Here is a 15,171-nt window from a genome sequence, read left to right as displayed (position 1 = left end):
ACAAAAACTGTATTTTTTCTAATAATATCAGAAATCAATGTCACTAAACTTTACATATTAAAAACTTAAATGGTGGTGGTGGTGGTAGAGCTGGAGTGAAAAGAAGGCAGGCAAAACCTCATCAAGATTCAATAATGGAAAATGTTATTAAGAAAACAATTATCTTACGTGTTCTTCACTCTTCAGTTGCTTTACGCCAGATTCTATAACCTTAATGTTGGGAAAGCGTTTTTCTAACATGGTACTTGATTGTTCTTCAACATCAAATTCTTCCAATATTTTAGAAATCTGTACAGATCAAAGAGATTAAAAATGTATATTTTTAAAGTATTTTCTTTCAAGAACTTAAATTAAAAAAAAATACTTTGCTTTTATACACTATTTTGTGTTTGTAAAACAAAAAAGTTAGCCAACTGCACTATATAGAGTGGAAAGAGGATTAGATTCAGCATTTAGAGACTTAAATATTTGCTTGGCCACTCCTGGGCAAGTCAGGTGTTATAAGCCATAGTTTCCCGGCTAATAAAATGAGAACTGACCTGTAAAATGAGGGGTAACACCACTTACATTTCTACAGTTTAGTCAAACAGCTTATTTATTTCCTTATCCTTCAAGCTTTCACTCTCTATTTACTAGCAGACCTTATGGTCATCTAGTCTTTGCACTCTTCCTTCCTGTTCTATAAAACCATCAGTATTCTTCTAGACTCACTTTCCTTTCTGTCCAGTTAAAGTTCAGTTGTGAATCATTTCACCTTTTCCCTAAATCCTTCACTACCTTACTCTCTTATCCTAAACTGTTAACCTGAAAATCCCCAACCCTATAAATTATCTACTTGCTCTAGTCCTAAGCCCAGTTTGCTGCAGAAAGACCACACAGCCTTACAGATTGATATTCAACCTCAGCTGCTCCTTAAAAACTGCATGGAAATCTTACTGCATGGCCTTGACAGTTCTCAAACCTTTTGGTCTCATGACCCCTCTACGGTCTTACAAATTATGTAAGAACCTACTTCTAGGGTTATTTAAGGATCATATATTTGAAACCTTTAGAAGACTACTTGGTGCATGGTAAGCACTTAATAAATATGAATTATTACTAGTAATCTTTTTTCTCCTTTAAAAATTATACAAGTCGGCTGGGCGCGGTGGCTCACGCCTGTAATCCCAGCGCTTTGGGAGGCCGAGGCGGGCGGATCACAAGGTCAGGAGATCGAGACCACGGTGAAACCCCGTTTCTACTAAAAATACAAAAAATTAGCCGGGCGCGGTTGTGGGCGCCTGTAGTCCCAGCTACTCGGGAGGCTGAGGCAGGAGAATGGCATGAACCCGGGAGGCGGAGCTTGCAGTGAGCCGAGATCGCGCCACTGCACTCCAGCCTGGGCGACAGAGCGAGACTCCATCTCAAAAAAAAAAAAAAAAAAAAAAAATTATACAAGTCATGAATCATGCTCTTTGTAACAAACAATACATAATAGAGAGTAAATGTTAAAGTCTCTCTTTATCCCTCTCCAAATCTCATCCATAATCCCTCAGGATAAGCACTAGTGACTTTTTGGTATTATGCTCTATACTTTTAATCTCTGTATCTTATGTGCCTAGTACATTGGCTAATACATAATATAGGTACTCAATAAATCATAAAGATAATGCCATTTCCTACTGCTGTACACAGAATAGCTGATATTTGTATATTTGTTATTGGCACATTTAAGCTCCCAACCCTGTGAAGTAAGCAAGGAAAGTATTAATACTACAGGAGAAGCAGTTTACAGAGCTCTTCCAAGGCTACCTGACCAGTAAACAAGAGGCCTAGAAACCAAGTTTTTTCCTTCTATTGTGCATAACTTACAAAACTGGCAAAAACTGAATTCAAGTCTCACAACTCTTGGATTATTATACTGAATTAGGTCTTCTGGAAATATAATTATGGGACCCAGCTATACATCTTTCTCTTATGTATACAGTCTCAGCCTGTCATTAAATATATACTTTTACCTTTTAAAGATTAATAGCTATAATTTTTCCTCTATTTCTCCCAAACTCCTTAATTCTTTGGCTATACCTAACTAGTAAGATATCATATGTATCTCTGCTTAGGTTATAAAGGGACAACATGGTATATGCCACTAAACTACCCTTGGTCTTACAGGTTTACAATATGAGAAAATTATATTCCATTATCAGGATATTACAAGAAACATCGTATTAAATGAAGGGCTATGGTAGTAGTCTTCACTGAAGGGTGGGAAGAAAGAACCTACGTTTTTCGCCATTTTATAAATTTTATTTTGCATAGGCTTTATAATATTTATAATTGTAGTTCTGTAGCTCATGCATATAACTTATTAGTATACATATATTGGGATGTCAAGGCAAAACGTTTTAACAGTTGAGCTACACGATCAAAAAAGTTTGGAGATGGCTTTTCTATACTATGACCCCACTGTTCTTAGACTCCTATTATAATGTGAATATAAATTAATGGAATACAAAGTATTCCGAGATGCTTATTACATATCTGAAACACCAATTATCTGTAAGTATAAACTTGGCTTGGAAGTACTTTTCTGATTTGTAAACACACATACACACACCCCTACCCATATTTATAATAACTATCTACATGTATATTTGTATCCATTTTAGATTTGCAGAGCATCTTTCCTGGAAAATTTTTATTGGAAACTTTCTCAAAAGTAATTCTAAGTGGAAGGAAAATGGAGAAAAAGAATAGAAGACTAAAAATTCAGTATAATTCTGGGAGCTTTCGGTATTTTATGTGAATAATTCTCAACTCGAGGTTTTTTAAAATGACTGTCAAAAGAATATTTGTAATTTTAAACAATTAAAACACTCCAGAATGCATGGAGGTATTATCATCAAGATGGCTAAGTAGGAGATACCAGCCTTCATTCTCCCATTAAGAAAAAAACAACAAAACAAATAGAGACGACTATTCACAAGCCAAAATAGCCCAAAGAGGGCTCAAGGGCCCATTTTACAATCTGCAGCAACACAGTGGAGCAAGAAAATGGAGAATAGCCACATAATAAGAATCAATACTGACCCTGGCACACCTGAGAAACCAGGAAACGGCTAGGAGCAAAGAAAGGCAGAGGCTATTAGTATCAGTCATGGTGGGGAGCACTGTGGTCCATGGTGGCCTGCACTGCAGAGGAAACTGGCATCCCTTGCTACTGTGATGGATCCAACCACCATTCTGGCCAGGGAACCCCAGAGAGGGAGACATGGCGGCACAGCTTGTCTTCACAAAGAAGTGGCCAATGTCAAGATGCTTTGGGAAAGGAGTCACTTTATCTCTCAACCCCGTAAGTGTCCCAACCCCAGAGTCATGGTCACTCGGAGAATGCCCACATATCAGACCCAGGTTCTTTTTTTTTTTTTTTTTTTTTTTTTGAGACGGAGTCTTGCTCTGTCACCCAGGCTGGAGTGCAGTGGCCGGATCTCAGCTCACTGCAAGCTCCGCCTCCCGGGTTCACGCCATTCTCCTGCCTCAGCCTCCCAAGTAGCTGGGACTACAGGCGCCCGCCACCTCGCCCGGCTAGTTTTTTGTATTTTTTAGTAGAGACGGTGTTTCACCGTGTTAGCCAGGATGGTCTCGATCTGACCTCGTGATCCGCCCGTCTCGGCCTCCCAAAGTGCTGGGATTACAGGCTTGAGCCACCGCGCCCGGCCCAGACCCAGGTTCTATGGCCTGCACTGGGCCCACCTACATCTCAGACACCAGAGCCATCACCATAGTAAGCTAGTTTGCACTTTGGGCCCTGCAACCAAGCCTCACTGCACATGTCTGAAATCCAGGCACTGGCTCAGCCACAGTTGAAAGCAAGGCCCTTCCCTGACAATGAAGCTGCTATAACTTTGAGCACACCTGTGTTCCCATTCCTGGTTTCCCTGGCTGCTTCACAGCACACCTGTGTTCCCATCCTTGGTTTCCCTGGCTGCTTCACAAGCATCCTCACCTCACATTCTATTACCAATACAGCAGTATGGGTACTTGCACTCTAGACAACAATGTCATTACTGTCCCAGATCCCAGAGCTTTTGTTCCTCCATGTATGCCTGTGTTTTGGGTCTCAGCTCCATAGGCACCACTTATCAGACACCAGTGCTGCTGCCACTGAACCGGAAGGCAGACTCAGTGCCACTTGGGATCCCCTAAGCCACAACTTCCTTGTGATTGGGAGGCTCTTAGCAGCCACTGACATTGAAAACCCCAACAACCCTCACTACCACTGCAGACATCCAGAGTTGGATGCTGAGGATCCCTGCAATCTTCAACAATTAACTCAGCTGACAGAGCTGCATGGACCCTCACTGGTGCCAGTACTGCTACATCCTATCCAACAAGCAGCCCTCCCCATAGGGGAAGGTCTTTCCACAGCAAAACTAGCCCATACGTGTGAAAACAGTGAGTGTGTCATCAAATGTGCAAACATCAACATATGGCAACAAGAAACATGATAAACCAAGAAGCCATGCCACCAAAAGAACAGAAAGAAATGGCAACAAGAAACATGATAAACCAAGAAGACATGCCACTAAAAGAACACACACAAATAAAACCACTGCCTGACAAAGAATTCAAAATAATTGTTTAAAGAAGCTGAAGGAACTTCAAGAAGTTACAAACAAACAATTCAATTAAATCAGGAAAACAATAAGCAACCAAAACAAAAAATTTAAAAAGACAAGTTATTAAAAAATAAAGCAGAAATTCTGGCAATGAAAAATGCAATGGATGAAACAAACAAACAAAAAATGCAACAGACTATGTCAACAAGAGAACTGATCACACAGAAGAAAAAAATCCGTGAATCTAAAGACAGATTATTTGAAAACACACAGTCAAAAACGAAGAAGAAAAAAGAATGAAAAGAATGTAAAAATATGGAATTTAAAGGATGGCATCAAAGAAGCAAATCTTTGAGTTACAGGAGTTATAGAAGGAGAAGAGAGAGACAAAGGAGCAGAAAGTGTATTTAAAGAAATAACAATAAAAAACTTTCCGAATCTGGAGAAAGATATAAATATCCAGGAACCAGAAGGTCAAAAGTCTCTAATCAGATTCAATCCGAATAAGGCTACACCAAGACATATTATAATTAAACGGTCAAAAATCAAAAACAAGGAGATGGCCATTACAGCAGAAAGAGAAAAGCAAATCACAATAAGGGAGTCTCCAAAAGGCTAACAGCAGATTTCTCAGGAGAAACCTTACAGGCCAGGACAAAATGAAAAAATAACATGATTTGAACATCTGTCCCTGCCAAATCTCATGTTGAAATGTAATCCCCAGTGTTGGAGGTGGGAGATGGCTAAATCACGGGAGCAGATCCCTCATGGCTTGATGCTGTCCTTGCCATGATGAGTTCTTGTGAGACCTGGTTGTTTATACATGTGTGGCACCTCCCCTCACACTCTCTCCTTTGCTCCTGCTCTCACCATACGATACATCTACTCTCTTCACCTTCCACCATGATAAGCTTCCTGAGGCTTTATTAGAAGCTGAGCAGATTCCTGGCACCATGCTTCCCATACAGCATGTAGCACTATGAGCCAATTAAACCTCTATTCTTTATAAATCACCCAGCCTCAGGTATTTCTTTATAGCAATGCAAGAAAGGCCTAACACAAATCATATATTCAAAGTGCTGAAGGAACAAAAAACAAAACTGCCAACTAAAAATACAGTACTTGGCAAAGCTGTCCTTCAGAAATGAAAGTGACATAAGGACTTTCACAGACAAATAAAAGCTGAGGGGGTTCTTCACCACCAGCCTTGTCTTACAAGAAATGCTACAGGGAGTTTTTCAAACTGAAAGAAAAGGACACCAATTAGTAACATGAAAACATGTGAAAATATAAAAATTAACTGGTAAAAGTAACTACACAGTCAAACTGAGAATACTCTAAAATTGTAATGGTGGTGTGTAAGCCACTTATATGTTTGGCTTACACAAAACTATTAAATAAAGACAAAACTATTAAATATAACAGTAGCTTCAATAATTTAAGGGATATATAATATGAGGTAAATTGTGGTATCAAAAACATAAAATGTGGTAGAGGAGTAGAGTAAAAGTGTAGAGTTACTTTATGTGGTCATAGTTAAGTAGTTTTCAGCTTAAAATATCCATTATAGCCAGGCGCAGTGGCTCAAGCCTGTAATCCCAGCACTTTGGGAGGCCGAGACAGGCAGATCACAAGGTCAGGAGATCGAGACCATCCTGACTAACACGGTGAAACACCGTCTCTACTAAAAAATACAAAAAAAAAAAAAATAGCCGGGCAAGGTGGCAGGCACCTGTAGTCCCAGCTACTCGGGAGGCTGAGGCAGGAGAATCGCGTGAACCCGGGAGGCGGAGCTTGCAGTGAGCTGAGATCCGGCCACTGCACTCTAGCCCAGGCGACAGAGTGAGACTCCGTCTCAAAAAAAAAGAAAAAATATCCGTTATAATTGTTTTACATAAGCCTCATGATAACCACAAAGCAAAAACATACACTAAATATGAAAAGAATAAGGAACTGAAGCTACCACTAGAGAAATGCTAAAAGGAGCTCTTCAAACTGAAAGGAAAGGATACCAATTAGTAATTAGGTATTCAAGTAGGATACCAATAATTTAATTAGAAGGAAGACAGGAAGAAAGAAAAAAGGAATATAGATTTGCAAAACAACTAGAAAACAATTAACAAAAAAAGGCAGCAGTAAGTCTTTACCTATCAACAATTACCTTGAATATCAATGGACTAATTCTCAAGTGAAAGAAACAGTGGTTGAATGAATAAACAAACAAAGTCTAACTACATGTTACCTACAAGAAATTTACTTCACCTGTAAGGACACACAGGAAAAGGAAAAGGAGGGAAAAAGATATTTCACACAAAGAGAAAACAAGACAGTGGATGTAACTGTACCAGATAAAATAACCATTTGTAAAAAACTGTAAAATGAAACAAAAAAGGTCATTACAAAATGCTAAAGAGAACAATTCATTATGAAGATATAACAACTGTAAATATACATGCACCTAACATCAGAGCACCTAATAAAGCAAATATTAACTGATATGAAGAGAGACACAGATTGCAGTATAAAAAGAGTAGGAGTGGCTGGGCATGGTGGCTCACACCTGTAATCCCAGCACTTTCGGAGGCCAAGGGATGCGGATCACTTGAGGTCAGGAAGACCACCCTGGCCAACATGGTGAAACCCCATCTCTAACAAAAATACAAAAAAAAATTAGCTAGGCATGGTGGCACACACCTGTAGTCCCAGCAACTCGAGAGGCTGAGGCAGGAGAATCACTTGAATCTGGGAGATGGAGGTTTCAGTAAGTCAAGATTGCACCACTGCACTCCAGCCTTGGTGACACAGCGAGACTCTGTCTCAAAAAATAAAAGAGTAGGGAATTTCAGTACCCCACTTTCAACAATGAAAAGATTATTGGAAATAAAACACTGGATGTGAACTAATGGATTTAACAGACACATACAGAATATTTCACTTAGCAGCAGAGTACACATCCTCTTCAAGCGCACATGGAACATTCGATAAATCACAATAGGTCACAAAACAAGTCTTAACAAATACAAGGATGAAATCATATCAAGCACCTTTTCCCTACCACAATGATATAAAACTAGAAATTAATAACAGGAGAAATTTCAGAAAATTCACAAATATTTAGAAATTAAACAACATTCTCCTAAAGAACCAGTGGGTCAAGAAAGAATTTTTTTAATTAAAAATATCTTGAGACTAATTAAAATGAAGACACAACATACCAAAACTTACAAGATTCAGCAAAAGCAGTTCTAAGAGCAAAGTTTACAGCAATAATCACTTATATCAAAAAAGAAAGATACCAAGTAAACAACTTAAGGTTACATCTCAAGGAACTAGAAAACTAAGAACAAACTAAACTCAAAATTAAAGAAAGGAAGGAAACAAAGAGCAGAGCAGAAATAAATGAAGTAGAGACTAGAAAAACAATAGAAAAGATCAACAAAACAAAAAGATGTTATTTTGAAAATACAAAAAAATTGAGAAACCTTTAGCTAGACTGAAAAAGAGACAAGACTCAAGTAAATAAAATCAGAAATGAAAGAGGACACTTTACAACTGATACAACAGAAATACAAAGGATCATAAGAGACTATTAGGAATAATTATACTCCAACAAATTGGACAACCTAGAAGAAGTGGATACATACCTACATACAGCCTACCAATATTAAACCACAAAGAAACAGAAAATCTGAACAGATCAGTAATAAGTAAGGGGATTAAATTAGCAATAAAGTCTTCCATCAAAGAAAAACCCAGGACCTGATGACTTCACTGCTGAATTCTGTCAAACATTTAAGGAACTAATACCTAGCTTTCTGAAACTCTTCCAAAAAATTGAAGAGGAGGGAAAATTTCCAAACTCATTTTATGAGGCTAGCATTACCCAATACAAAAGCCAGGTAAGGATACTACAAGAAAAAAAATTAGGCCGGGCGCGGTGGCTCACGCCTGTAATCCCAGCACTTTGGGAGGCCGAGGCGGGCGGATCACAAGGTCAGGAGATCGAGACCACGGTGAAACCCTGTCTCTACTAAAAATACAAAAAATTAGCCGGGCGCGGTTGTGGGCGCCTGTAGTCCCAGCTACTCGGGAGGCTGAGGCAGGAGAATGGTGTGAACCCGGGAGGCGGAGCTTGCAGTGAGCTGAGATCGCGCCACTGCACTCCAGCCAAAAAAAAAAAAAAAAAAAAAAAAAAAAAAAAAAAAGAAAAAAAATTACAGGTCAATATCCCTGATGCATATAGATGCAAAAATCTTTAACAAAATACTAACATACTGATTTCAACAACATATTAAAAGTAATCAATTCGCCAGGTGTGGTGGCTCACACTTGTAATCCCAGCACTTTGGGAGGCCGAGGCGGGTGGATCGTGAGGTCAGGAGATCGAGACCATCCTGGCTAATATGGTGAAACCCCATCTCTGCTAAAAAATACAAAAAAGTAGCCGGGCGTCGTGGTGGTCGCCTGTAGTCCCAGCTGCTCAGGAGGCTGAGGCAGGAGAGTGGTGTAAACCTGGGAGGCAGAGCTTGCAATGAGCCAAGATTGCGCCACTGGACTCCAGCTTGGGCAACAGAGCGAGACTCCGTCTCAAAAAAGAAACAAAAACAAAAACAAAAAACAAAACAATAACAACAATAAAATACAAATCATCAATTCACCATAATCAAGGGGGATTTATTCAGGGATGCAAACATGGCTTAAAATATGCAAATCAGTAAATGTGATATACCACATTAACAGAACAAAGGACAAAAATCATGCCATCTGTACAGATACAGAAAAAAAATTCAACAAAATTAAACATCTTTTCATAACAAAAGCCCAACAACTAGGTATAGAAGGAATGTACCTCAACATAAAAATGGTCATACACAAGCCTATAGCTAATACTATATTGAATGGTGAAAAGCTGAGAGCTTTTCCAAGATCAAGAACAACACAAGGATGCCCACTCTTCAACACTTCTATTCAACACAGTACTAAAGTCCTAGTTAGAGTAATTAAATTAGGTAAGAGAAAGAAATAGAAGGCATCAAAATTGGAAAGATTTTAAATAGCTTGACTTAGCCATTCCACAATGTATACATATATCAAAACATCATGTTGTACAGCATATAATTGTACTTGTCAATTTTTAAGAAAGAAAAAAATAGTTACCTTAATGCTATGCAAGTTAAATTGCAATTTTTTCAAATTAATATTAAGAAGTTATACAAAGGTTCTTACCTGCTTGAAATTCGTAACTGCTTTAATAACAGGAGAAGCTGTTATCAAGAGAATATCTTCTGATGGAAACTGAGTAGCCAACTTATTTTTAAAAAGAGAGAAAAAAAATTAGGACAAATTAACTACTGGCATATATGGTTTGGGGTTGAGGATGATGCAACTTTAATAATGTAATTAATCTAGAAAATTAAAAACTCACTGTTCCTCATCTAAAGGTCTCCATTATCCCCTGTCATGTCCTTATCTATGGGGCAATGGTAAATAATGGTAAACTCTGATACTGATAAAATAATATATTTACAGCAAACACTAACAAAGAACTGCTGAACAAGAAAAGTGATATAAAGAAGTATCCTTTATGGCCAGGCACGGTGGCTCACCCTGTAATCCCAGCACTTTGGGAGGCCAAGGCGGGCGGATCACGAGGTCAGGAGATCGAGACCATCCAGGCTAACATAGTGAAACCCCGTCTCTACTAAAAAAATATAAAAAATTAGCCGGGCGTGGTAGCGGGCGCCTGTAGTCCCAGCTACTCGGGAGGCTGAGCCAGGAGAATGGCGTAAACCTGGGAGGCGGAGCTTGCAGTGAGCCGAGATCGCGCCACTGCACTCCAGCCTGGGTGACACAGCAAGACCCTCCGTCTCAAAAAAAAAGAAAAAAAAAAGAAGTATCCTTTATTTACTTCAACTATTTTGTATACCAATTTAGAGTTATAATGCAGAGAATTAGAATAAACTATTTTCCTACCTAACAGTTAAACCAACTTATATTTATCTTAAAATAATATTTCATTTGTCTTCAACGGGATGAAATCAAAGCAAACCCTCAATATTAAACACTTAGAATATTGGTCTGACTTTCCCCAATGCTTTGGCACTCCTATTCTGCCTCTTCCAGTCAGTACATATTGTGGGATGATAAAGCCATTTTAACAATAGCTTCAACAAAATTTAGAGGTATAACTTGTTAATGCTGCATTATTTTCCTTTAGCTATAATCTCTTTCTTCATTCTGTACCTGAAAGCATTTTCTTATCTCAAAGTCTGGTTCCTCCACACCACCACCCTCAATATATCTGGCTTCTATTCCTACTACATCACTAAAACAGCATGTTTGAGGTATCTATGAATCCTTAAAATCCAAGGGATTATTTCTTTTCTTTTCTTTTCTTGTTTTTAATGGAGATGGGATCTTGCCATGTTGCCCGGCCTGGCTTCAAACTCCTGGCCTCATGCAATCCTCTCACTTTGGCCTCCCAAAGTTCTGAAATTACAACTGTGAGCTATCGTGCCCAACACCCATGGGATTCTTCTTAGTCTCATTCTATTTGAACTTTCTATATTTGGCAATATTATTACTCTCTCCATCTTTCTTTCCTTTGTATATTCTGTAATTTATCTCCCTGTTTCCATTGCTAGATGAGGTCCTCGAAACTTCTTTATACTACTCAAATCACCTTCAAATTGGCTCCCCAGTTTCACGTATAAACCAGCTGCCTCTGCCACAAATACATTGTAACTAATCATCTTTCAAACCTTTTCACATGATCAAGTTACTCCACCGCTCAAAAACATCTGACTACTTGTAAATTCTTCTTAAGTTCTTAGCATGATTTATAAGATTCCTTATGATCTATGCTTTAAGCTTTACTGCTCGCTGATGATCCCTGCTTTTCCACTGGAGATGACATTCTTTTCTTGAATACTTGAACTTTCACTCATTCTCTCAAAATGAGATTTAAAAAATACCTCCTTCGATTAAAAAAAATTCCTCTTCCCTAATTCACTCCCTAACTACTCCACAGGCACCCCTAAGATAACCGTTGATATCTCTTGCATAGACATACAACATTGTCTCTTCCACTAGGCTGTGGGTCCCTAGTATGGTATACCATGCCGTTCATAGCTGAACACTCAGCCCTTAAATACAGTGCCTGCATCATATATGCTTACTTGGTGAATAAATGAAAAATATGCATCCAATAATGAAAACACTTGAGTTTCTTGCACTATTTCTTATGACTTCAGCGATTGCTCATATTTATATCAACAAAATAACCTAGAACTTTTTGGAATACACACATGTATATGAATATATACGGTCTGGCTATTCAGTATCAACAGGAAAGCATGCCCTACATGCACATAATCCCTTCCTGATTGTTTTACAAAACATTACTAGAAATAAAGTATCTTCTATCTTGGAGTTCGAAGTGTAGAAAACTTACATATGGGATTCTTTATTAATTAGTTAAGGTGCACTAAAGACTTGGCAACTATCTGGAAACTAAACTCAGTCACCTATGACAATTAACAAAGGGGGCTGAGGGCCGGGAGCTGTGGCTCAGGTCTGTAATCCCAGCACTTTGGTAGGTGGAAGCAGGCAGACTGCTTGAGCCCAGGAGTTCGAGACCAGCCTGGCCAACATGGTGAAAACCCTTCTCTACTAAAAATACAAACATTAGCCGGGCGTGGTGGCGGGCGCCTGTAATCCCAGCTACTTGTGAGGCTGACGCAAGAGAAGAATCGCTTGAACCCGGGAGGCAAAGGTTGCATTAAGCCAAGATCGCACCACTGCACTCCAGGCTGGGCGACAGAGTGAGACTCCGTCTCAAATAAAAAAAAAAAAAAAAAAAAAAAAAAAAAGAGGGCTGAATTTTTTGTCTAAATACGAAGTTCTCATGTCTGCTCTGACATTACAAGGATCTGAGCACGGATCTGCCAGCTTTGGTTTCTCGGCAATAATTTGCCTCCCACTCCTCCCTGCGCCTGAGAGAAAGCTAGTGAGGCCACGTGAGGACCACCAAGCCGTTTCTAAAATCTGGGAGCAATAAGCGCGAAAAGCACGCAGCAAAAGAGGAACCCGGAAGAAAAAGGGAGGGGGTGGGAGGAAAGTCTTCAGCGCTACCGCCTTTGGGGTAGGGGAAAGAGGCGGAACCGCCTGAGCACCGCCCTACCTGCTCCGCACAAGTGACGCCCGCGATGCCGCCGCCGACCACCACGAATTTCCCTGCAGTCGCGGGAGGGCGCGCTGCCTCCATGCTGCCGGACTCCCAGTGGTTTACTGAATATTGCGGCGGAGCAGCTGGACTTTGGACTCCAGGAGAGGAAGCAGCCAAGAAGCGGTCACTTCCGGTGCCTTATCCACGGAATCCGACCTACGGGTGCTCGGGAGCTCATACTTAGTCTTCTCGAGTGCCTGCTGCCGGCTGCGTTTCGGAAGCAACGGATTGTCTCGTGGTTTTCAGAGCTTTGCGTTACTATTACTACACCTGAATGTAGTTATTCCATAAAAATTTGACAAAGAGAAGACCAAAAAATAAAAAATAAAAAAGTAAAAAAGATGGGTTGCCCAAAGAAGTTTGATAAATTACATATCTAAAGATAGACCAGTATTCTCACGGGACAAAGCTTTCATATAATAGATGAATTGGTATGAAGTTCTCATTATTTGTTTCTGAGAGAAATTAGAGGCGCAGATCTCATGCTCTTATTGGCAGAAGGAGCCCCACTTATTGGCAGAATGTCTTACTGGCAGAATGACGGCCCCACTTCCTGTCATTTTTGTAGATGAAGAAACTGAGTCTTCTGAAAACCACTTCATTGCCACCATTCACCTAACAATCCAAGATTTTTGTTTGTGGAAGCACAAAAATTTTTCATGACAAGGCAAAACAATACTACTGAATTGTTCTCTAAGATAAATTATCCTTTACATTTACAACGTTGACCTCAGCTAAAGTTTCCAGTAATAATGTACAGTTGCTTTCCATTTTGTCAAAACAAATGAACATTTCTTACATTTCCAATCAATAGCAGCATGTTTGAAAGTTGAACGAAACATTCCCAGTCTCCGTTTTATTGTGAATTTTTTTCGTGGTGGTCAATTGTTTTTAAGAAATTGCTAAATTATTTCTAACTGTTTTTACTATATTATTCACTATTCATATTATTTTACTATTGGTAATGGTAAGGTACTATTGTAATGGTAAGGTATTATCTTCCAAATGGCTCACTCTAAAACTAGTAATTACCAGTGTCCCTTTAATTCTTTAAACACTGAGAATAACCATTATATATGAACAGGAAAGCCTACCACGTATCTAATTACAGATATTTACTGATACCCATAAAAATCATTGTTCTTTGATTTACCAAGTTAAATGGTAAGCGGTTTAATAAACGTGTCTAATTCCTGTTACTAGTATAGCAGCCAAACAAAGCATTCATTTCTAGGAGGAGGAAATACATTCCTTAAGCCCATTTAGATCTAATCTTGCTTCACCTTATTTTCACATTATCTCCCTCACACTGTGGTCCATTTAGGCCACACTACACTTCCAGATCCCAGGATATGCCAATTTCTTTCTGAGCATTTGCACATACCTTTTTCCCAACTACTTTTCCCTAGCTAACTCATCGACCTTTGGTTTCATCAAGCCATTGCTTCCTCTGAGATACTTTATCTAACATCCTCAAGACAACTAGGTGTCCTCTCTGTGTGTTCCTGTAGCACCTTGTCATCCTCTAAATTTAGACTTATCCCACTTTTTTGTAAATTCTTACTGCCTGACCCCACCACCACCATAAACTCCTTACTTAATCTCAGGGATTGTTTTTGTCTCCCTTTGTATCTCCAATGTTTAGTAGGTAATATATATTCAACAAAAATGTGCTGAATGAAGTAGAAAGTTGGTGCAGTATGAAACTGCCTTGAAGTCCTTCTAAAGACTTCTAGATTCATTGTTCAGGGTCAAGATCCTCCTGTATATTGTGAAAGGGGTTTCCTCTTTACGGAATTCAGTCGGAAGGAAGAATAGAGTGGAATTTAAGCTCCCAGGGGAAATGGAGGGAGATCATTGTCTATGGGAGGGGAAGCAAAGTAGCAGGAGCCTCCTCAAATGTAAAGGAGTAATGACTCCACACTCTCCTTTTTTGTTCCGCTTTTGAAGGCTGGCTTTTTGTCAAGGTGGTGTAGGGATAAGACCTACCTGCCTGCCACACTGGCATAAAGATCCAACTTTTAGAAATGTCTAAGAGTTAAAGAACTTTCAGTACATCTCACCTTAATGTTGATTAAATTAGATACACATACTGGATGTAGGGTGGGTTAAAAGTAAGATATAGGTAACTTGAAACATGTTATCCACAGGGAGGGCAGCAATAGGTACAGGTTAGGGGAAGGGCAACTGCAAAGAAAACTGGGCACCTACAAATAAGGGAGGCCCAATGCCAAGAAGCAACAGAGAAGCAGAAAAGACAGAACTTCAGATCCCTTTTAGCTCTGGTCAGCAAGCTTAGGAGTGAAGAGCATATCAACCTGGTGACTGTTTCTGAGGAGTCAAAGA

General features: G+C 39.4%; 1 protein-coding gene across 4 annotated transcripts in view; it reads right to left on the bottom strand.

Moving 5' to 3' along the window:
• PYROXD1 (pyridine nucleotide-disulphide oxidoreductase domain 1) overlaps positions 1 to 13,001 on the bottom strand; it is a 37,059-nt gene extending 24,058 nt beyond the window's left edge. The window contains exons 1-3 of one of the 4 annotated variants that reach the window (XR_007717613.1): positions 12,781 to 12,951; positions 9,825 to 9,905; positions 169 to 288 (exon numbers count right to left, since the gene is read on the bottom strand). Coding sequence is in view for 3 of the 4 variants with exons in the window: in XM_050747637.1 (XP_050603594.1) it covers positions 169 to 288; positions 9,825 to 9,905; positions 12,781 to 12,864 (285 nt within the window). In the remaining variant the exon portion in view is untranslated. Of the gene's footprint in view, positions 1 to 168; positions 289 to 7,292; positions 7,415 to 9,824; positions 9,908 to 12,780 lie in introns of those variants that run through there. The other 3 variants (XM_050747637.1, XM_050747638.1, XM_050747639.1) reach the window with 3 other exon arrangements.
• Between the last annotated feature and the right edge of the window lie 2,170 nt (positions 13,002 to 15,171).

This window comes from Macaca thibetana, chromosome 11, assembly GCF_024542745.1.
Source record: "Macaca thibetana thibetana isolate TM-01 chromosome 11, ASM2454274v1, whole genome shotgun sequence".
Classification (NCBI taxonomy): Eukaryota; Metazoa; Chordata; class Mammalia; order Primates; family Cercopithecidae; genus Macaca; species Macaca thibetana.
The sequence above is the reverse complement of the archived record's forward strand: the minus strand, read 5'-3'. Positions and strand labels throughout refer to the sequence as shown.